Source organism: Mirounga leonina, unplaced genomic scaffold (assembly GCF_011800145.1).
Source record: "Mirounga leonina isolate KUSES-001 unplaced genomic scaffold, KU_Mleo_1.0 Mir_127, whole genome shotgun sequence".
Lineage (NCBI taxonomy): Eukaryota > Metazoa > Chordata > Mammalia > Carnivora > Phocidae > Mirounga > Mirounga leonina.
Window position 1 is genome coordinate 80087966 of NW_023270316.1, and position 23103 is coordinate 80111068.

Sequence of the window (23103 nt, forward strand, 5' to 3'; positions counted from 1 at the left end):
GAGGCTCATCAGATCTTAAGTGGGCTCATTGATTTATTATTTATTTAGCTTACTAAATGCATCCTGTGCATGACTATACTAAGCATTACAAAGAGCATATACAAAGAGCAATAGAGCATGGTATTAAAATTCAGCTGACTAAATTTGAAGATCTTACTGGTTTTATTCAACGATTGGGGCAGCATCCCATCTAGCAAATAGAAAGGAGCTCCAAAGAAATGCAGAAAAGGACAGGCTTTTCATGACAGAAAGGGGGAGGGCAAAGAAGTCATAAAAGAAAGGATTATTTCAGGCAAATTCACTGTCCTTTGGGGGAATGCTGGGGTCTATCAAGAGGATTACCTCACCAGTACTGCCAGGAAATTCCAGACTACTGGTGAAGATTATATTCCTAGAAGAGCCTGAAACTGCAATTCGGTTGGGTATCAAGTCTTGGTTTGCTGATGTGGGGGTTGACACAGATAACTCCATTTTGGGCCCGTTGTCTCTTTCTTAACAGTCTCTCTGCCCTGCACAGACTCTTAGTCTATAAAGGAAGACACACAACAATTCTAGTAATTAGATATCTTTTTAAAGTCAATTTTTAAAAATACTATAATCAAATAGTATTAGTTATGGGGAAAGCTCATTTTTTTTCAGAAGAATTTCAGTTAACAAGCATAGAAGAAAACAGAGAATCACAATATTTCGTGAAATGATTCAGGCAACTGTTAGGTGAAAGATTGATGAGGAACTGGCTGCCAAAGTATCTCTTCAGACTATTTGTTGGTTGTAGGAGAAACAGAACTTCACATTGGAAAATGCACTGATCAATGTTAGCATTACTAAAAGTAGAACAACTTGGGCGCCTGGGTGGCTCAGTTGGTTAAGCGACTGCCTTCGGCTCAGGTCATGATCCTGGAGTCCCTGGATCAAGTCCCGCATCGGGTTCCCTGCTAGGCGGGGAGTCTGCTTCTCCCTCTGACCCTCCCCCCTCTCATGTGCTCGCTCGCTCTCATTCTCTCTCTCTCAAATAAATAAATAAAATCTTTAAAAAAATAAAAGTAGAACAACCAAACTATATGGCTCCTATTGATAAAAATACTGATCCTTAATCTATTCAGGGCCTTAGATCGAATATCCAGTTTACAAGAAATATGGGGAAAGAAAAAATGGAAACAATCGGACAAATCCAGAATGTGGGACATACTATAGGACAATTGACCTTGTTTCTTTAACAAGTCAATAGCAAAAGAAGAGGGAAGAAAAGATGGTTCTAAATTTATAAAAACTTGGCAAAATATTTTAAATGATGGAATTTATGTTCATTATACTATTTTCTCTACTTTTATGTATTTTTGAGATAAAAAATTTAAGTATATGTTCACTGTAAAAATTTTTACAGTGAACATATAAGATAGAAATAATATAAGATATAGAATATAAGAATATAAGATAGAAATAAAGTTCCTGTTCCTCAAAGGTAACCAGTTTGGAATATGACATGACAGACTTTTATCTCATACATGTATAAACACCCATTTATATAATTTTTAAATGAGCTTTATTCCACATTGTTCTGCAACTGTAATATATATATACATATATATATACACACACACATATATATGCATATATAACATATGCATGTGTGTGTGTGTCCATATTTTGGCAAGATAAATTTCTAGAAGTGGAATTCCTATTAGTGAAATTTATAGGTCAAGGAGGGTAGTGATTTAAATTTGGATAAATACTGCAAAACTTTTTTACTTGTATATGTTTCCAGTAACAACATAAGGAAGTCTGTTTACCTTCACACACTCTGCTACTAGGTATTATCAATCTTTTATCCCATAATCTGATAAAACAAGAAAAGAGTTATCTTGATGATTATGTCAAGCAAACAAGCAGACAAGGCCAAGGGCAAGGCCTGATTGATTTAGCCATAAAGACAACAAGCCATTTTAGATTTAGATGGTTTATTGTATAAACAGCAAGAGGAAGAGTAGTCAAAGATGCCAGCTCCCCTTGGTCCTTGTCCCACACCCTAAGAGGAGCTAGATGATTGCAATGTGAGTTGTGGGACACATCACTGCTGAGGAGCTAATTCTAGATGCAGCTAGGAGGATTTTTAGTCTGAAGCTGTATTCTGAGCTTCATATCACCTCAGAACTGGGAGGTGATGAGAAGCAGTCTTATGTCTGCCTCTCAGGGAGATAGAGCGGTGGATGGGAGAGGGCCTCATGGTAGCTCCTCACAAGTTTCCCATCCTTTGAGTATCACAAAACATTCTGCCAAGACATAGCTATGGTTCAAGTCCAGGAATTAGGAAGGGTCACACATCAGGATAACGGAAGTCACTCAAGATGAAGGCAGGACTGGCAGTAGAAAGGGAAATCCTGAACCTTATGTGAATGAGGGTAGGTACTGGGCATTTGGCAAGTCACAGCAATAAGGACAGGTTGGAGGATAGCCAAAAGACTGAATCTCAAAGAAACATGATATGATGAGCACTGGGTGTTATACACAACTAATGAATCATTGAACACTACATCAAAAACTAATGATGTACTATATGTTGGCTAATTGAATTTAAATTAAAAAAAACAAGAAAACAAAAACAAACCAGGGTTTTTACATAAAGGTAGAGAGGTAATGGCCTGGAAGTGATAGTGTGGAGGAAGGTGGACAGTGACCTTACAACTTTCATAAAAAATAACTCAAAATGGATCATACACCAAAATGTAAAATGCAAAATTCATAAAACTTCTGTAAGATAACATAGGAGGAAATCTAGATGACTTCAGGATTTTATTTAATTATTTTATTTTATTTATTTTTTTTTTTTTAAAGATTTTATTTATTTGACAGAGAGACACAGCGAGAGAGGGAACACAAGCAGGGGGAGTGGGAGAGGGAGAAGCAGGCTTCCCGGCAGAGCAGGGAGCCTGATGCGGGGCTCGATCCCAGGACCCTGGGATCATGACCTGAGCCAAAGGCAGACGCTTAACGACTGAGCCACCCAGGCACCCCTTTGACTTCAGGATTTTAGAGGCAACACCAAAGGCAAGATCCATGAAAGAATTGCTTGGGATACCTAGTTTCTCTAAGTGACAAAAAGATGTATCAAGGGATCTATAGACTAGGAACCACATGCATATTGAGGGCAAAGGTCTGGATACTCAGGGCCCTGGAAACAGGAATGCATGCCAGGAACACTGACATCAGCCAAAGACCTTGTTTCTCCCCAGCTTACTAAGTCCAGCTGAGCCAGTTCTCTACTAGAGTCCTTAAAGGGGAGAAGGGAATGAGGCTCCAGGACTAGCCAGATGTGTCTCTTATCACCTTAAAATATTTAAACACAAATCTGTAATATTGTAATATTTTGTTATCACTTGTTAGTTCATTAAAATAATCAATTGTGTTTCTCATTATTTTAAAGTAAGTGCTACATTGAATAAAATCATAATTAAATTTCATTATAGGTATCTATTGATATCTGATTATTTTATACATGGAAACATGAATAATGTTTAAAATACAACTTCAGATGATTAAGCTTTGACTGTAATTAAGAACTCTGTGAAGAGGAGATGTTGGTGTTTATGGTTTGGATCCCCAATAGCTGTTTAGTGGCAGAGTCCCAATCTTGACCCAATTCAAGCCGTTGGCAGATAGATGGATATTGTCCTTCAGTTCTTCTTACCCATTCACTTGCTTTCTTTATTTCTTCAAAAGTCCAGGGAATATTTCTAGATTAAAAATAAATGGTTCCATCAACTTCAGAATATAATTATATATGAAATATAATGCGATATCAAATCCTAGCACATCATATCAGACAAAATAATTCTGTCAAAAATTAAGATATGCAATAAAAGCAATTCTGTCTGACATTTTATGAAAGTTCTATCAGACTGACACGGTGCTTTTAACTTAATACATTTTATTTTATTTTATTTTTTTAAGATTTTATTTATTTATTTGACAGAGAGACACAGCGAGAGAGGGAACACAAGCAGGGAGAGTGGGAGAGGGAGAGGGAGAAGCAGGCTTCCCGCTGAGCAGAGAGCCTGATGTAGGGCTCTATCCCAGGACCCTGGGATCATGACCCAAGCCAAAGGCAGATGCCTAACAACTGAGCCACCCAGTCACCCCTACATTTTTAAATATACTATACCCATCACTTTCCAGCTTCCAAATGCTTCACAGACTTCCTTGCTGCCTCCAGGACAACTCAGCTTCCTCTAGCCTTTATATATATATATATATTTTTTTTTTTGGTCATCCCCTTTCCATTCTTCTTGATCTAAATCCATCCATTCTTCAAGTAGAAACTCAATACTATTTTACAAACCAGGTTTCTATTTTTCTTTCCTTTTTACTGTACCAGGAATTCTCAATTTGATTAGTTAGAAAAATGCCTAAGACTCACCCATGAAACAGCCATATATTCTGTCACACAAATCAGGAACAACATACTACTAAACTGTGCATAACATAAAAACTTCAAGTTTGTGGGGCGCCTGGGTGGCTCAGTTGGTTAAGCAACTGCCTTCGGCTCAGGTCATGATCCTGGAGTCCAGGGATCAATTCTCACATCGGGCTTCCTGCTCAGCGGGAGTCTGCTTCTCCCTCTGATCTTCCTCCTCTCATGCTCTCTGTCTCCCATTCTCTCTCTCAGATAAATAAATAAAATCTTAAAATTAGAAAAAAAACTTCAAGTTTGTGTGCATAAGATGATATCAAACAAGACTGTCAAATATTCAAAAGTCTACTCAAGACTCAAAAATTCTGAGATTTTTCACTAATGCTAGTTAGCTACTTCCTCATTTATCTTGTCACCTGCTAGAATTTATTAGCAAGCAAGTGGTAACATATACTAGAGTTTAAAAAAAACTCTATGGGGGGAACTAAAAATTTGGAAAATTCTCTCCATCTTCTTGATTTTTTTCCCTGTGAACTGGGAAAGGGTCATCATTATACTGTGGTGGCTAAGAGCTGAGTTCAAATCCTGACTGAAATCACACAATGTTGGCTGTGTGATATGGTGCAGTCTTCATTCAACACTGGAAGTCTCTGTTTCCTCAATTATGATTATAACATGAGCTCCTACGGCTTTGTTGTGGGGATTAGCAAAACACATGGATTTCACAGGCTTAAGAGTCCCTGGCACAGAGTAGGCAATCAATAGGTATCAGATGAATATCATGATGACACAAACATACTAAATGGGAAGCATGTCCAAAGTGGTTAAAAGACCTGTTTCCCGGGGCACCTGGGTGGCTCAGTCGTTAAGCGTCTGCCTTCGGCTCAGGTCATGATCCCAGAGTCCTGGGATCAAGGCCCGCATCAGGCTCCCTGCTCAGCGGGAAGCCTGCTTCTCCCTCTCCCGCTGTCCCTGCTTGCGTTCCCTCTCTCGCTGTGTCTCTGTCAAATAAATAAATAAATAAAATCTAAAAAAAAAAAAGACATGTTTCCCAGTAATCATTAGTCTACTTATAGTTATGAACTATGGAATGCAACAAAACTTATTTTAAATATTTTCACTAATTCCACTGGTTTTCCTTTAGCTGACCTCTGAATTTTGACTGACCATCCCACTAGTATGAAGGTTTTGTTCATATTCCTCCATACAATGTGCTACTGTATTAATGTTATGTGCATCATGAAGCAGAAAAAGAAAAGTTATAAATTAAATATGCAATAAACAGGAAATAAAAATTACTTAAAAGTTCATTAAAGTGCCAACAAACCTTTTTGCTCTCATAATAACTGTCATATAATAAGAGCAATGTGATGGAATATACTTCATTATTTTTTAAAATCTTGGTATAATACTTTGTGATATTGCAATTCAAGAGTAGGTTCAAAGTTATTAATACTTGTTTTAATGGCTATCATAGTTGTGATGCCAGACAGGTCAAGAGGGAAGGCCTTATGCCCCTCGCCAAGAGGGTTCTTGGCTCTTCGAGAGAAAGAATTTAAGAGCAAGCCATGTAGAGAAAGGGACAAAGACTCAGTAAGTATACAAGTAAGAAAGGAGCTACTTCACAGATAGAGTAGTGGCCTCTCTTCCCAGGGGAGGAAGAGGACCAACACCCCCAACCCTTGCCTCTAACAAAGGGTTTTATGAGGGTTTTTTTGGTCTTTTTTTTAGCTAACCATATAAGGAGGGGCTTACTCTTTAACTTTGGGTTTAACATTTACATTGGGCAGTTAGTTTTTCCATTTCTTAGAGTTGTAGAATTACCCACAGGAGCAATTTTAGGAATGTCCAGTCTTTATGACGTTTATTGCTGGAGGGCGTGGGGTCTTGTGGTCTTCCATGAGTTGTAGCTTGTTACCTGCTGACTTTTAGGTTAAGGATCAGCCTAAAAATCAAAATGGCTTTACTTTGGTCAACTTGTTTCCTAAGCCTCTCTTCCCTCTGTCTCAGTTGAAAAAGATCTAAATAGAAGAAGTGCCTCTTTGGTTGTGCTTATTAAATCAAATATTAACTTGTCAGTCCTGTCTACTAGTTCTTTGAAGTATTTTTCTTGATATTCACTTAATAAATTTCCATCTTTCTCACCATGAGAAGGTGCTGCTTTTCTTAAAAATGGAAGTATAAATTAAGTACGGTAAAATGCTCAATTTGTTATTTTCTGAGTACCTATTTTGTGTTTGATGCTGTTGCGAATTGAGAATTTAATCAGTCTTTGTGAGAGGGTAAAAATAGGTCTGCTTATTTATTTTAATTTCATCTGTAAAATATGTATCTCTAAGGGACAAGAACTTTTTCTTAAACATGACATTAAAATAGCTATAAATAATTCTTTAATATCACAAAATATCCAGGTAATGTTTAAAACAGGTCATGATCCCAGGGTCCTGGGATCGAGCTCTGCGGGTAGCCTGCTTCTCCCTCTCCCATTCCCCCTGCTTAATTTTCAATCTCTCTCTCTCTCCCTTTAATAAAATGCATTTTGTTCAAATCAGGATCCAAAGTAGGCCTAACATTGCCTTCGGGCCATGTGTCCTTTAATTTATAGCTTCCACTCCTCCCCTCTTTTTCCTTTTGCCATTTATTTCCTCACATTCCAGACACTGCTGATGGCAGTCCATGGTATAATTTAACATATTCAATCTCTTCTCTCTGGTATCTGGTCTTTATTATGCAAAATATTTACCTAGTTTCAAAGTCAAAAACGTGAAACAAAGTATATTAGGAGAAACCTAGCTTCTAACCTTGTCTCCTCTTCCTCCCCCTATAGATAATATTTTATTAGTTTTGCTAGTTTTCCCACTAATCTTGCCTTTTTGAAAAAATCACAAGCAAATTATATAGGTATGTATGTATATGTATATATATGTATATTGTGTGTACATGCACACACATAAGGGGTGACCATTTGTGTGGGGTATGGATGGAGTTTTGTAAGTAAAGAGGGTATTCACATGTGCCTCAAGGCCTCTTGTGGTGCCAGAGGTCAGCCCAAGGACTAGGAGCCAGGGCCCCAGAACAGGCTCTCTCTACATTGTCATATTATGGCATCAAACTTCAAGTGGGCACAGAATTCTAAATTTGAACTCGGTCTTCAAGAACTTGTATTTGTCAAGGCAGGACTTTAAAATGTGTTTTATTTAACAGTTTGTTAGTTTGATTTATAACATTTATTTATTTATTTATTTAAAGATTTTATTTATTTGACAGAGAGAGACACAGAGAGAGACACAGCGAGAGAGGGAACACAAGCAGGGGGAGTGGGAGAGGGAGAAGCAGGTTTCCCACAGAGCAGGGAGCCCAATGCGGGGCTTGATCCCAGGACCCTGGGATCATGACCTGAGCCAAAGGCAGACTGAGCCACCCAGGCGCCCCTGATTTATAACTTTTAAATACTTAGACATACAGTATGTGGGTTTCCATCTATATTCTTGTGCCAGGCCCTGCAATTTATTGGGAACAGGCCTGGTCCCAACAGTCATATTGTGGATTTTCCAAAAGCACACAGAATCAATAGGCCATAGTGAAAAGAATACTAAATCAGGAGCCACAGATCTGAGGTCCAGTGTAAGCTACACTTAAAACATTCTGAGCCCTGGTTTTTCATGGAAACCAAGAGGCAAAATATTGCATCTGCCCTGCCGATGACAGAAGAGTGCAGGCAAGATATTCCCTGGGAATAAATTCTCTTTGTTCTTACAATTCCATGTAGCTTCTTGCAAAATTCAGTTAAGAAATAGTCAGAAATATAAGCCAGTTGCTTAATACTATAATTAAAACCACCTGGAAATGGAAGCATCATCCAATTTCATCAGTGATCTGAAGACTATTCCCTTTTGTTCCAACTTGGTGCGAAGAAACTGTAGCACCAGAAATGTGGCGATCAGGTCCAGGAGACGCTCTCTTCCTTTTTTACCTAAAAGAGGAAAACTCTTTTATATCTGTTGGAAACTCTGCATCTCAAAGCTATGCCCATTTATAAAAGTTCTAGTAAAGAATTATAATACTATTAAACCATAATACATTAGCAGATCATAAAACTCTGTAATTCTCTTCAAGATCCTTAACTAGCCTGTTATTTAAATAAAAAATGAGGATGAATGGAACACGTGCCATAACACCCTGATGGTTGTTAGGAAACAATTACATCCATAACTCCTCTGCCATCTTTAATAAACAGAGATGCATGAAGTTGGTGAAAGAAATTCAGTTTCTAGGCTCCTGCTACAAATAGCTTAGAGGAGTAAACCTAAATATACAACAGATAAACAATTGATACAGCTGGGTAGGTCAACGTAGCAAATTATTTCTAGTGATTTGCATCACTGAAATAAATTTCTAGGCCCAAGATAGAGCTGCTACTGCCCAGGGTGCCATGTCAGCAAACCAAAACCTATATAACTTTTATGTCCCTATAAACACTGCACTTGATCAGAAACACAATATATCCAGTCAGCCAATCCCCCAACACCAAGCCAACTTTGGGCGCTATACTCACTTCCCTGTTCCTTGATCATTCTAAATACCGTCAGATAATGCAACCCCAACCAATCAGCATAAACTAAGTACTTCTTCCTGGTTTCCTGCTTGCCTCTTTCTATAAGAGCTTACAGCCCTGTCCCCTTACTTTGCAGTTCTCTGGACTCTTGAGGGTGGAGACTGCCAGCTTCAGGAAGTGTAAAATAAACATTTTTTAAGATCAACTAAATTGTCCTCTTATTACTTTAATAGTACCTATAGGTAACCAGTGTTATACACCTAAACCAAGGTATTTTACTATATTATAAAATACCAAAATTGAAAATGAATGTTTATATATACTGAGCCAGAAATTAACAACCCATTTTAATTTTCTTAAATCCAAGTCATGTATTCGAAACCACTTCACATAAAAAATTCTTTTGGTATTATGCTCAGAAATGGAATTGCTGAGTCATATGGTAATTCTATTTTTAATTTTTTGATGAATTATTTTTATTGTTTTTATTGTTTTTATTGTTTTGATTTTATTGTTTTCCATAGCAGCTACCATTTTACATTGCCACCAACAGAGAACAGGGTTCCATTTTCTCCACATTCTCACCAATACTTGTTATTTTCCGTTGTTTTTTTTAAGAGTAGTCATCCTAATGGGTGTGAGGTGGTATCCAACTACCCATTTTAAGAAACAGAATATAATCATTACCTTGAAAGTGTCTGTGAGCTGTGTCCCAATTGTATTCTCTTCTGCTCCCTTTTAGAAACGACCACCATGCTGACGTTTGTGTTTATCACTCAGTTCTACCACAAGGTTTGTACCTTGTTTATATATCGGGTTTTTTTTTTTTTTTAAGATTTTATTTATTTTTTGACAGAGAGAGAGACAGCGAGAGAAGGAACACAAGCAGGGGGAGTGGGAGAGGGAGAAGCAGGCTTCCTGCTGAGCAGGGAGCCCAATGCAGGGCTCCATCCCAGGACCCTGGGATCATGACTTGAGCCCTGAAGGCAGATGCCTAACGACTGAGCCTCCCAGGTGCCCCTATATATTGTTTATATGTGTCTTTATCCTAGTTTGTAGTATGTCTTTTTCACATTTTATATTTTATTTATTTTTAATAAAGAGGCATTGCTGATGTTAATGTAGTCTGTTAATCTTTTCCTTTATGACTTGTGCCTTTTTGCATTGAGAAATTCCTCTCTGAATGATAAATCAAATACTTCAAAATGTTAACATCTGGGGAATTTAGATGAAGGGTATATGAGAATTCTTTGTACCATATTTGCAACTTTTCTGCAAGGTTAAAATTATTTCAAAATAAAAAAAAACCTTTCCTGTCCTAAAATCATAAAGATTTTTTCCAAGATTTTCTTCCAAAAGTTTTATTGTTTGTCTTTCATACTTAAGTCTTCAATCTATTTGGAATTTTTTAGTATGGTATGAGGTAAAGAGTCAAACTGTACTTTTTGCCTTATTGTCTGGTTGTCCCATCACCACTGATTGAAAAGTCCATCTTTTCACCTTTTTTTTTTTAAATTATAACCACTCTACTGGGTATGAAGTAGTACATAACTATGGTTTTTATTTTCATTTCCCTGATGACTAATGAGCCTGAGCATCTTTTCATGTCCATATTAGCCATTTGTGTATCTTCTTCGGAGAAATATTTATTCAAATCCTTTGACTATTTTTTAATTGTTTTATTTGTCTTTTTATTACTGAGTTATAAGGGTTCTTTATATATTCTGGATACCAGTCCCTTATCAGATATATGATTTGTAAATATTTTCTCCCACTCCTTATGTTGTCTTTTCATTTTTCAATTGCATACAAAATTTTAAAAATTTTGTATTGAGACATAATTGACAAATAACATACAATTTTAAATTTGATCAAGTTTAGTTTGTCTATTTTTCTTTTGTGCTTTTGGTGTCAAGAGACCATTGCCTAATGAAAGGTCATGAAGATTTACTTCTGTTTTCTTCTAAGAGCTACATTTGTTTTGTTTTTGTTTTTTGTTTTGTTTGTTGTTGTTGTTGTTTTTTGAGCCACTCAGGCACCCATGGGTCTTATTTATTTAAACCACACAAGAGTCAGATCTGGCCTGTGCCATCCTTTGTAAATGAAACTGTGGTGGACACTGATTCCCCCAGGAATGACTAAAATACATGGTTTGGAAGGTCCCTGCCAGTTTTTCCTGGCAAGTTTCTTCTTCTATATATGAATTTATCTAAGGTTAATGATTCTTTAAAAAAAAATTTTTTTTATTAACATATAATGTATTATTTGTTTCAGGGGTACAGGTCTGTGATTCATCAGTCTTACACAACACACAGCAGTCCCCACAACACATACTCTCCCCAATGTCCATCACCCAGCCACCCCATCCCTCCCACCCCCTCCACTCTAGCAACCCTCAGTTTGTTTCCTGAGAGTCTCTTATGGTTTGTCTCCCTCTCTGGTTTCATCTTGTTTCATTTTTCCCTCCCTTCCCCTATGATCCTCTGTCTTGTTTCTCAAATTCCTTATATCAGTGAGATTATATGATACTTGTCTTTCTCTGATTGACTTATTTCGCTTAGCATACCCTATAGTTCCATCCATGTCATTGCAAATGGCAAGATTTCATTTTTTGATGGCTGCATAATATTCAATTGCATATATATACCAAATCTTCTTTATCCATTCATCTGTTGATGGACATCTAGGCTCTTTCCATAGTTTGGCTATTGTGGACATTGCTGCTATAAACATTGGGGTGCAGGTGCCCCTTCGGATCACTACCTTTGTATCTTTGGGGTTAATACCCCATAGTGCAATTGCTGGGTCGTAGGGTAAGAGCTGCACAGTTTTAACTCTTATACTTGTAAAGAAGAGATCTAATTTCACACTTTTACATATAGATATCCAGTTGTCCCAGCACCAGTTGTTTGTTGAAAAGACAGTTCTTTCCCCATTGAATTGTCTTGACATCCTTGTCAAACAACAACTGACCATAAACGTAGAGGCTTATTTTTGGACTATCAGTTCTATTCCACTGATTCTATTCCATCTGTCTTTATGCCATTACCACATTATCTTGATTACTGAAGCTTTTCGTAAGTTTTGAAATCAAGAAGTGTTAATACTCCTATTTTTTTTTCAAGATTGTTTTGGTCATTCCAGGTCTTTATTTTTTCATATGAATTTTAGGATCAGCTTGTCAATTTCTGCAAGAAAGTAATCTGAGATTTTGATAGGGAGTGGATTGAATCTGTAGATCATTTGGGGGAGTACTGTCATCTTAACAATATCAAGGCTTCCAATCCATGAACATGTGATGTTTTTCTATTTATTTAGATCTTTTAAAACTATTTTCATTAATGTCTTACTGTTTTCAGTGTATAAGGCTTGCATATCTTTTGCTCAATTTATTCCTAAGTATTTTATTCTTTTTGATGTTACTTGTCATATCTGTTATTAAATTATGCTAATAAAATAAGCTGAAAGGTATTCTCATATTTTTCCTAAGCTCTGCAATATTTTGTATTAGGTTGGAATTATCTGTTCTTTGAATATTTGGTAGAAGATGGGGGTAAAACCATCTCAACCTAGTGTCGTTTTCTTTGTCAGGAGGTTTTAAACTAATTTCTTTAATCACTACAGAATGATTCAGGCTTTCTAATTTTTCTTTAGGTGGGTGTGGCAAATTTATTTTTTTCTAAAAATTCATCTAAGTTTTAAGACTTATTCGCATAAGGCTGTTCATAAGTTCTTCTTGTTATGTTTTAAATCTCTTAACCACCTTTCGTTAAGTCCTCCCTTGTATTCTGAGTATTGTTTATAATGCCTTCTTTCTATCTCTCTTTTCTTGTTCATTCATGCAAGAACTTTATGATTTTTATTAATCTTTTAAAAAACCCAACCTCTTTTGGATTTTTTTTTTTTTTTGCTTTTCTTGTATGCGTGCGTGTGTGTGTGTGTGAGGTTCTGTACAAATTTTAGGATTGTTTGTTCTATTTCTGTGAAGAATGCCATTGGAATTTTGATAAGGATTGCACTGAATCTGTAGGTTGCTTTGGGTAGTATGAACATTTAAGCAATATTCCAATCCAAGAGCATGAAATATCTTTCTATTTATTTGTGTCATTTTTTTTCCATCAGTATCTTATAGTTTTTATGTATAGGTCTTTTACCTCCTTGGTTATATTTATTCCTAGGTATTTTATTCTTTCTGATACAATTATAAATGGGATTATTTTCTTAAAATCTTTTTCTGATAGCTCACTATCAGCTCACTATTTGTATCCTGCAATTTTCCTGAATTTGTTTATTAATTCTAACAGTTTTTTGGTAGAGTCTTTAGGGTTTTCTATATGTATTACCATGTCATTTGCAAATAGCAACAGTTGCACTTCTTCCTTTCTGATTTGATGCCTTTTATTTCTTTTTCTTGCCTAGGACCCCTTTCTGACTAGGACCTCCAATACTATGTTGAACAAAAATGGGGATAGTGGGCATCCTTGTCTTGCTTCTGCTCTTAGAGGAAAAGCTTTCTGGTTTTCACTATTGAATACTATGTTAGCTGTGGGCTTGTCAGGTATGGCCTTTATTATGCTGAGGTACATTCCCTCCATACCCACTTTGTTGAGAAGTTTTTTTTTTTTAACATAAATGATAAAAATAAATTGCCAAATGCTTTTTTCTGCATCCACGGATGATCATATGATTTTTTAGCCTTCATTTTGTTAATGTGGTATATTGATTAATTTGCAGATGTTCAACCATCCTTGCATCCCTGGAATAAATCCCACTTGATCATGAAACTTTTAATGTATTGTTGAATTTGAGTTTCTAATATTTTGTTGAGGATTTTTGCATCTGTAATCATCAGGATATTGGCCTGTAATTTTCTTTTCTTGTAGTGTCTTTGTCTGGTTTTGGTATCAGATGAATGGTAGCCTCATAAAATGAGTTTGGAAGTGTTCCTTCCTCTTCTACATTTTGGAAGAATTTGAAGGATTGGTACTAATTCTTTAAATGTTTGGTAAAATTCACAGTGAAGCCATCTGGTCCTGAACTTTTGTTTGTTGGGAGGTTTTGGTTACTGATTCAATCTCCTTACTGTTAATGAGTCTGTTCAAATTTTATATTTCTTCATGATTCAGTCCTGGTAGGTTGCATGTTTCTAGGAATTTATCCATTTCTTCTAGCTTGTCTAATATATTTGCATATAAGTATTCATAGGAGTCTCTTATGACCCTTTAGATTTCTGTGGTATCAACAGCAATGTCTCTTTCACGTCTGATTTTATTTGAGCCTATTTTATCTTGGTGAATCTAGCTAAAGGTTTGTCTATTTTGTTTATCTTTTAAAAAATAGCTCTTGGGGGTACCTGGACGGCTCAGTCGTTAAGCGTCTGCCTTCCGCTCAGGTCATGATCCCGGGGTCCTGGAATCGAGGCCCACATCGGGCTCCCTGCTCCGCGGGAAGCCTGCTTCTCCCTCTCCCACTCCCCCTGCTTGTGCTCCTGCTCTCACTATCTCTCTCTCTCTGTCAAATAAATAAATAAAATATTTAAAAAAAATAGCTCTTGTTTCATTGATCATTTTTTTTTTAAAGATTGTATTTATTTATTTGACACAGAGAGACAGCGAGAGAGGGAACACAAACAGGGGGAGTGGGAGAGGGAGAAGCAGGCTTCCCGCGGAGCAGGGAGCCCGATGTGGGCCTCGATTCCAGGACCCCGGGATCATGACCTGAGCGGAAGGCAGACGCTTAACGACTGAGCCGTCCAGGTGCCCCTCATTGATCATTTCTATTGTCTTTTTGGTCTCTATTTCATTTATTTCCACTCTGAAATTTGTTATTTTCTTCCTTCTACTAACTTTGGGTTTAGTTTTTCTTTTCCTAGTTCCTTGCAGTGTAGTTAGGTTGTTTATTTGAGATCTTCTGTTTATTGCTATAAACTTCCCTCTTAGAGTTGCTTCTGCCACATCCCATGTTTTGGTATATTGTATTTCCATTTTCATTTAGCTCAAGTATTAATTTCTCTTTTGATTTCTTCTTTTACCCATGGGTTATTCAGTAACATGTTGTTTAACCTCCACATATTTGTAAATTTTCCAGTTTTCTTGTATCCTCTAGCAGTATTATAGTTCTACATTTAGGTCTATGTTCCATCTCAAATTAATTTTTTTTAAAAGATTTTATTTTTTTTTAAGATTTTATTTATTTGACAGACAGAGACACAGAGATAGAGAGGGAACACAAGCAGGGGGGAGTAGAAGAGGGAGAAGCAGGCTTCCCACCCAGTAGGGAGCCCTATGAGGGGCTCAATCCCAGGACCCTGGGATCATGACCTGAGCCCTGAAGGCAGATGCTTAATGACTGAGCCACCCAGGTGCCCCTAAAGATTTTATTTATTAATTTGACAGATAGAGAGAGAGAGAACAAGCAGGGGGAGCAGCAGGCAGAGGGAGAAGGAGAAGCAGGCTCCTCGCTGAGCAGGGAGCCCTATGAGGGGCTCAATCCCAGGACCCTGGGATCATGACCTAAGCTGAAGGCAGATGCTTAACCAACTGAGCCACCCAGGTGCCCCTCAAATTAATTTTTGAGTATGGCATGAAGTAAGGGTTGAGGTTCTTTTTCCATTTGAAAATCCAATTTTTCTAATATCAGTTTTGAAAAATCTTTCCTTTCCCATTAATTTCACTGGTGTCTTTGAAGAAAATCAATGGACTAAATATGCAGGTCTCTATCTGGACTTTCTATTGTGTTCCATTAATCTACTTATCTATTTTTATGTCAATACCATACTGGCTTATGCTTTTTTTTTTTTTAAGATTTTATTTATTTATTTGACACAGAAAGACAGCTAGAGAGGGAACACAAGCAGGGGGAGTGGGAGAGGGAGAAGCAGGCTCCCCGCTGAGCAGGGAGCCCGATGCGGGGCTCAATCCCAGGACCCTGGGATCATGACCTGAGCCAAAGGCAGATGCCCAACGACTGAGCCACCCAGGCGCCCCTGGCTTATACTCTTAAATTTGTGCACTCCCACTGTCTTCTTCTACCACAAGATTATCTTGATTATTCTAAGGTTTTTTGCATTTTCATATAAATTTTAAAATCAGCTTGTCAGTCTGTATAAAAATGTACCCTGGGATTGCAGTGAATCTTTTTCTGGGCTCTTTCTTCTGTTCCATTGATCTATTTGTCTATATGGTCATCAATACCACACCGTCTTGATTACTACAGCTTTATAGTAAGTCTTTAAGTTGCATAGCATCAGTCCTCCAACTTTCTTCTTCAATATTGTTTTGGCTAGTGTAGGTCTTTTGCCTCTCCATACAAACTTTAGAATCAATTTGTCCATATCCATAAAATAACTTGCTGGGATTTTGATTGGTATTCCATTGAACTGTAGATCAATCTTGACAATACTGAGTTTTCCTATCTATGAACATGGAAAATCAATGCATTTATTTAGCTCTTCTTTGATCAGATTTGTCATTTTCTTCATATGGCTCTCATACATATTTTATTACATTTATATCTATGTGTTTCATTTTTGAGGGTGCTAATATAAATGATACCGTGTTTTTAATTTTAAATTCCATTTGTTGGAATATGGGAAAGCAATTGGCTTTTGTATATTAACCTGTATCCTGCAACCTTGGTATAATTGTTCACTAGTTTCAATAATTTTTTTTTACATTATTTGCAAATCTAATTAAAACCTTTTTGAAGTTTTTATTTTAATTTCAGTTACATTTCAAGGGTTTTATGTTGATTCTTTTGAATTTTCAACATAGATAATGATATCATCTCTAAACAAAGAAAATTTTAATTTCTTCCTTCCTTGTCTATACATCTTTTACTTCCTTTTCTTGCCTTATTGCATTAGCAAGGACTTCTAGTACAATATTAAAAAGGAGTGAAGAGAGGGGCAATCTTTGCCTTGTACCTGATCTTCATGGAAAAGCTTCTAGTTTCTCACCATTAAGTATAATATTAGCTATAGTTTTTTTTTTTATAGTCTTTACTCTGTTGAAGAGATTCTCTATTCATTGTTTACTGAGAGTTTTTAGCATCAATGAGTGTTCGATCTTCTCAAATGCTTTTTCTGAATCTATTGATATGATCATGTGATTTTTCATTATTAGTTTGTTGATGTAATGGATCACATTAATTGATTTCTGAATGTTGAATCAGACTTGTATACCTGTGATAAATCCCACTTGGTCATGATGTATTGTTCTTTTTATCCTTTTTTGGATCCAACTTGCTAATATTTTGTTGAGGATTTTTGCACCTATGTTACTGAGAGATATTGCTTTGTAGTTTTCTTCTCTTGTAATGTCTTTGTCTAGTTTTGGTATTAGGGTAATGCTGCCCTTATAGAATGAGTTAGGAATTATTCCCACTGCTTCTCTACTCTGAAAGACATTATAGAGACTTGGTATAATTTCTTCCTTAAATGTTTGGTAGAATTCACCAGTGAACTCATCTGGGACTGGTGCTTTATGTTTTGGAAGGTTATTAATTATTGATTCAATTTCTTTAATAGATACAGGTCTATTCATATTTTCCATTTCTTCTTGTGTGAGTTTTGGCAGATACTGTCTTTTGAGGAATCAGTCCATTTTATCTAGATTATCAATTTGTGGGCATGGTTGTTCACAACATTGAATCTATAGATCAATTGGGAAGAAGTGACATCTTCACATTTTTAGTTTTCTAATCACATTACCTTAAAATTTTTCTCCATCTATCTTAATCTTTTAAAAATTCTCTCAATTGGGGTACCTGGGTGGCTGGCTCAGTCAGTTAAGCCTACCTTCAGCTCAGGTCATGATCCCAGGGTCCTGGGATCAAGCCCCACATTGGACTCCTTGATCAGCAGAGAGCCTGCTTTTCCTCCCTCTGCCCCTTTCTCTGCCGCTCCCTCTGCCACTCCCCCTGCTTTGTGCTCTCTCACTCTCACTCTCTCTCAAATAAATATAATCTTTAAAAAAAAATAATTCCCTCAATAATGTTTTGTAGTTTTCATTTTAGAAATCTTTCATATCTTTAAAAAAATTATTTTTAGGCATTTGATGTTTTTAATACCATTATAAATGGTATTTTAAAATTGTATTTTCCAAGTATTTGTGGCTAGTACATGAAATTAAAATTGATTTTTGTAGTTTGACCTTATGTCCTTTGACCTTGTCTCAGCTTTTGTTTGTCTGACTTTTGTTAATTTCCTTCATTTTTTCTTTTTTTCAGGTTTTTTGTTAGTTAATCTGAATACATACATATATAGATAGATAGATACATTTTAGTTACTTCTTAGTGTTTTTTTTTTTAAACTGAAGTATACTGGACATACAGTGTTATATTAGTTACAGGTGCACAACATAGTGATTTAATAATTCTATACATTATACTACGCTCACAATCATACAGATGTAATTACCATCTGTCATCATACAATGTTATTACAATATTATGACTAATATTCCCTATGCTATACTTTTCATCCCCATTATTATTTCTTTATAACTGGAAATTTGTACCTCTTAATACTCTTCACCTATTTGCCCATCCCTTCCAGCCCTGTTCCCTCTGGCAACTGCCAGTTTGTTCTCTGTATTTATGATTATGGAAAAAAGTCTCCTTTATTTTTATTTTTTATTTATGTTTTTTAAAGATTCTATTTATTTGCCAGAGAGAGAGAGAGAGAGAGCACAAGTGCACAGTAGGGGGAGCAGCAGGCAGAGGGAGAAGCAAGCAGAAGGAGACACAGGGTCCCTGCTGAGCAAGGAGCCCCACTGATCTCAGGACTCTGGGATCACAATCCCAGCCCAAGGCAGATGCTTAACTGACTGAGCCACCCAAGCATCCATCTCCTTTATTTTTAAAGAATCTTTTCTGCTAGATATAGAGTTTGTAGTTTATAGGGCTTTTTTCTTTCAGCACTTTAAAGATATTATTTGATTACCTTTTGGCTTCCATTCTTTTTTTTTTAAGATTTTATTTATTTATTTATTTATTTATTTATTTATTTATTTATTTGAGAGAGAGCAAGTTGGAGCAGCAGGCAGAGGGAGAGGGAGAAGCAGGCTCCTCAATGAGCAGAGAGATGGACATGGGGCTCGATCCCAGGACCCTGAGATCATGACCTAAGCTGAAGGCAGCCGCTTAACCAACTGAACCACCTGGGTGCCTCTAGCTTCCATTATTTCTGATGTGAAATAATTTAAAATTCTTATAGATGTTGGGGCGCCTGGGTGGCTCAGTCGGTTGAGTGTCCAACTCTTGACCTGGACTTGAGTCTTGAGCTCAGGGTTATGAGTTCAAGCCCTGTGTTGGGCTCCACTGTGGAGCCTACTTTAAAAAAAATCTGGGGTGCCTGGGTGGCTCAGTTGGTTAAGTGACTGCCTTCGGCTCAGGTCATGATCCCAGGTTCCTGGGATTGAGTCCCGCATCCAGCTCCTTGCTCTGCAGGGAGCCTGTTTCTCCCTCTCCCTCTGCCTGCTATTCCACCTGCTTGTACTCTCTCTCTGTCAAATAAATAAAATCGTTTAAAAAAAAGGATTAAAAATAAAAAAAAATTAAAAAAAAATCTGTCCTGTGGCGCCTGGGTGGCTCAGTCGTTAAGCATCTGCCTTTGGCTCAGGTCATGATCCCAGAGACCTGGGATCAAGCCCCGCATCGGGCTCCCAGCTCCGCGGGAGGCCTGCTTCTCCCTCTCCCACTCCCCTTGCTTGTGTTCCCTCTCTCTCTCTGTCTCTCTCTGTCAAATAAAAAGAAAAAAAAAATTCTTGGGCGCCTGGGTGGCTCAGTTGGTTAAGCGACTGCCTTCGGCTCAGGTCATGATCCTGGAGTCTCAGGATCGAGTCCCACATCAGGCTCCCTGCTGGGCGGGGAGTCTGCTTCTCCCTCTGACCCTCCTCCCTCTCATGCTCTCTGTCTCTCATTCTCTCTCTCTCAAATAAATAAATAAAATCTTAAAAAAAAAAAAATTCTTATAGATGTTCTCCTGACTCTAATGTGTCCTTGTTTTCTGTTTCTTTAAGATTTATTTGTGGTTGGGGAAATTGGAGGGAGCGATGAACCATGAGAGACTATGGACTCTGAGAAACAAACAGGGTTTCAGAGGGGACGGGGGTGGAGGGATGGGTTATCCCGGTGATGTGTATTAAGGAGGGCACGTACTGCATGGAGCACTGGGTGTTATACAAAAACAATGGATCGTGGATCATGACATCAAAAGCTAATGATGGGGGCGCCTGGGTGGCTCAGTCGTTAAGCATCTGCCTTCCGCTCAGGTCATGATCCCAGGGTCCTGGGATCGAGCCCCGCATCGGGCTCCCTGCTCACCGGGAAGCCTGTTTCTCCCTCTCCCACCCCCTGCTTGTGTTCTGTCTCTCTCTGTCAAATAAATAAAATCTTTAAAACAAAAACAAAAACAAAACTAATGATGTCTGGTGACTAACATAACATAAAAAAAAAAAGATTTATCTGTGGTTTTCAGCAGTTTGATTCTCGTCTACTTAAATGTGGTTCTATTTGTATTTATCCTGCCTGAAGCTCTGTTGAATTTCTCAGAACTTTAAGTTGGACGTCTTTCAATAATTTTAGAAAAAATTCAGTTATTATTTATTCAAACATTTTTCTATCTACTCTCTTTCCTTCTGGGATCCCAATTACACAAATGTAAAACCTTTTGATATCATTCCACATGTCCTGGATTCTCTTCTTTTTTCATTCTATTTTTTTTCTATGCTTCAGTTTGGATAATTTTTATTACCACTTTATATTATTGTAATTTAAGTTACATGATCTTTTTTTGTTTTGTTTTGTTTTGTAAATTCTGCTACTAAGCCCATCCAATGACCCTTTCATTGAAGATATTGTATTTTCCAGTTCTAGGATTTTCATTTGATACTTATAGTTTCCATCTATTTGCTGAGACCCTCCCATTTGTTCACCCATTCTGTTCTTCTTTTCTCATAAATCCTTTACTGTATTTATAATAGCAGTTTTAAATCCTTGTCTGCTAATTCCAACATCAGGGGCATCTGTAGGTCAGCATCTGTAGTCCATTTTCCCCTAGATTATAAATCATACTTTCCTGCTTCTTTGTATGTTATTAAATTTTCATTCTAGATTGTACTGTGAAAATTGTGGAGACTCTGGATTATGCTATCTTATTCTAAAGAGTGTTGAGTTTTGTTCTGGTGTATCCTTTGAAAGCTTTGTTTTAGGTTTTGTTAGGGTGGGCCTATTTTGTATTTCCCCTTCATCCTGTGGTAGTCTTTGATCATGATTTATGGTCCTTTTGACACTTTTTGGGTTTTAGTGGAAAACTTGAGATGTTTATAAATTCTAACTTGCTATAATTCAAATGCCAAATTCTGTCTCCCCAACACTTGGCAGCAGCCGAAATCTCTGCTCTACTCTTTCTTTCTAGTTGTTGCTTTTTTTCTGGATTCCTTGAAGTCACACCCTGGGTATGTATGGGTTAGGGGAGAACCAATGATCTGAGGGAATTTGTATGCAGATTTCAGAGCTCCCTGCTCCATGGCTCACTTCTTTCTAGGTTTTTCACCCTTAATTTCCAGCTACTCTAGCAGCCTTGAACTCTGACCCCTATGTCAATATCCCATTAAGACTTTCTGTTTCAGTTCTAATCTCTCAAGTGCCTCATGAACTGAGAAGTACCTTTGGGTGAACAGCTGGATAAATGTGGAGCTCACCTCATTTTCTTCTTTTTTTTCAGGGATTTTGTATCGTTTGGTTTCTGCTTGTTTTTTTTATTGCATTACAGGCCTTAAAAGAGTGGTTTTAAAATATTTTGTCTGGGGTTAAAAAATGTTTTTGGTAGGAGAGTTAGTCTGATACAATCTCTTTTATCATTCCAGGAACTAGAATTCTCCTCATGCAGATATTTATCAGTTCTTTTTAGTGTAGTGCAAGTCAAACAAAGATCGGCTAACCCTCGGATAAGCCTGGAGTATGAAAACCCTGACATTTTTTGAGGAGATGGCAGGGTAGTTAGACATTGCTGTTCAATGAATACTGACTAGTTGTTTAATAAAATGTTTATTTTATTTAAAAAAATCTCTTAACCTAGGACTAGCATTTGACCTTTAAACTACTTGCTCATCCATCCCCTTCATTATCATGACAAGAAACAGGTCCATAGAGGTTGAACTTGCTCTGGTAAAGACTGACTAGATGCTCATAAAAGCTGTTTTCTCTTCCTCAACACAAAGTTAAAGTACATTTCCCAGCCTTCTTGTATCTGGATGGAGTTCTGTTACTAGATCCTGCCACATTTTCTCTTTTCTCCTCCTATCTACCAGGTAGGTGATGCCAGAGCAATTTTCTTCTTTTCTTTTTACCAGAGTAATTTTAAAGACACTTTTGATAATGGTAGAGCCACAATATGGAAGGAGCCTGGGTCTCTACATGACAACCTGGAGTGGAATTTTCTGCTGATCACTATTTTACTGTGATATGGGCAAGAAAATAATCTTTATGTTAAGCTACTGAAATTTTGGATTTTAAAAATAGAAGTTATTGCTAATTATGCTAATTAATTTGCACAGGCAATACCCTAATTATTGGTAAAGGTATGACTATAAATTAGTCCTCTGTTTCCTTGATGGTTAACAAATAAAATTCCACTCATATGTAACTTACATAATTATCATATTAGTACACTAGTTTACAACAAAATTTACAACAATTAAGAGCATGCCATTTTATTAATAGAAAAATGGTGACTTACCCAGAGATCGAATGCCTTTTTGTTCAAGAAAGCTGTTTAAAATATTTATATTAAGGTTTAATATAAATCCCAGTTCTGGCGTAAGTTTCCAGAAGCCATCCTATAAAATAAAACAAATTTAAGCCACATTATTGAAATTTATTCACATACATAAGAACTTAATATAATAAATGTTTCTAATTATTTCAATTCCGATAAATACCATCATCAAGCACACTGTATTGAAATTAAATTTTATTATCAAAATTTTTTATTATTTTTATTATTCTTAAAATGGAAGTTCTTCATATACTAGTGACTCAATATTTTTGAGAATCTCAAAAATACTATGGATGTTATGTATCAGGTGGCACTTATACAAAGTATGGAAAGAGGCTCATGTGTAAGGATTTTTAAAAA

General features: G+C 36.8%; 1 protein-coding gene across 1 annotated transcript in view; it reads right to left on the reverse strand.

Moving 5' to 3' along the window:
• Positions 1-1941: 1941 nt before the first annotated feature.
• Positions 1942-23103, reverse strand: part of PARP4 (poly(ADP-ribose) polymerase family member 4) — a 103718-nt gene continuing 82556 nt past the window's right edge. Inside the window, exons 32-34 of the mRNA XM_035003769.1 lie at positions 22705-22804; positions 8249-8381; positions 1942-3731 (exon numbers count right to left, since the gene is read on the reverse strand). Coding sequence (XP_034859660.1) covers positions 3551-3731; positions 8249-8381; positions 22705-22804 — 414 coding nt within the window. The 3' untranslated portion in view covers positions 1942-3550. The remainder of the gene's footprint in view (positions 3732-8248; positions 8382-22704; positions 22805-23103) is intronic.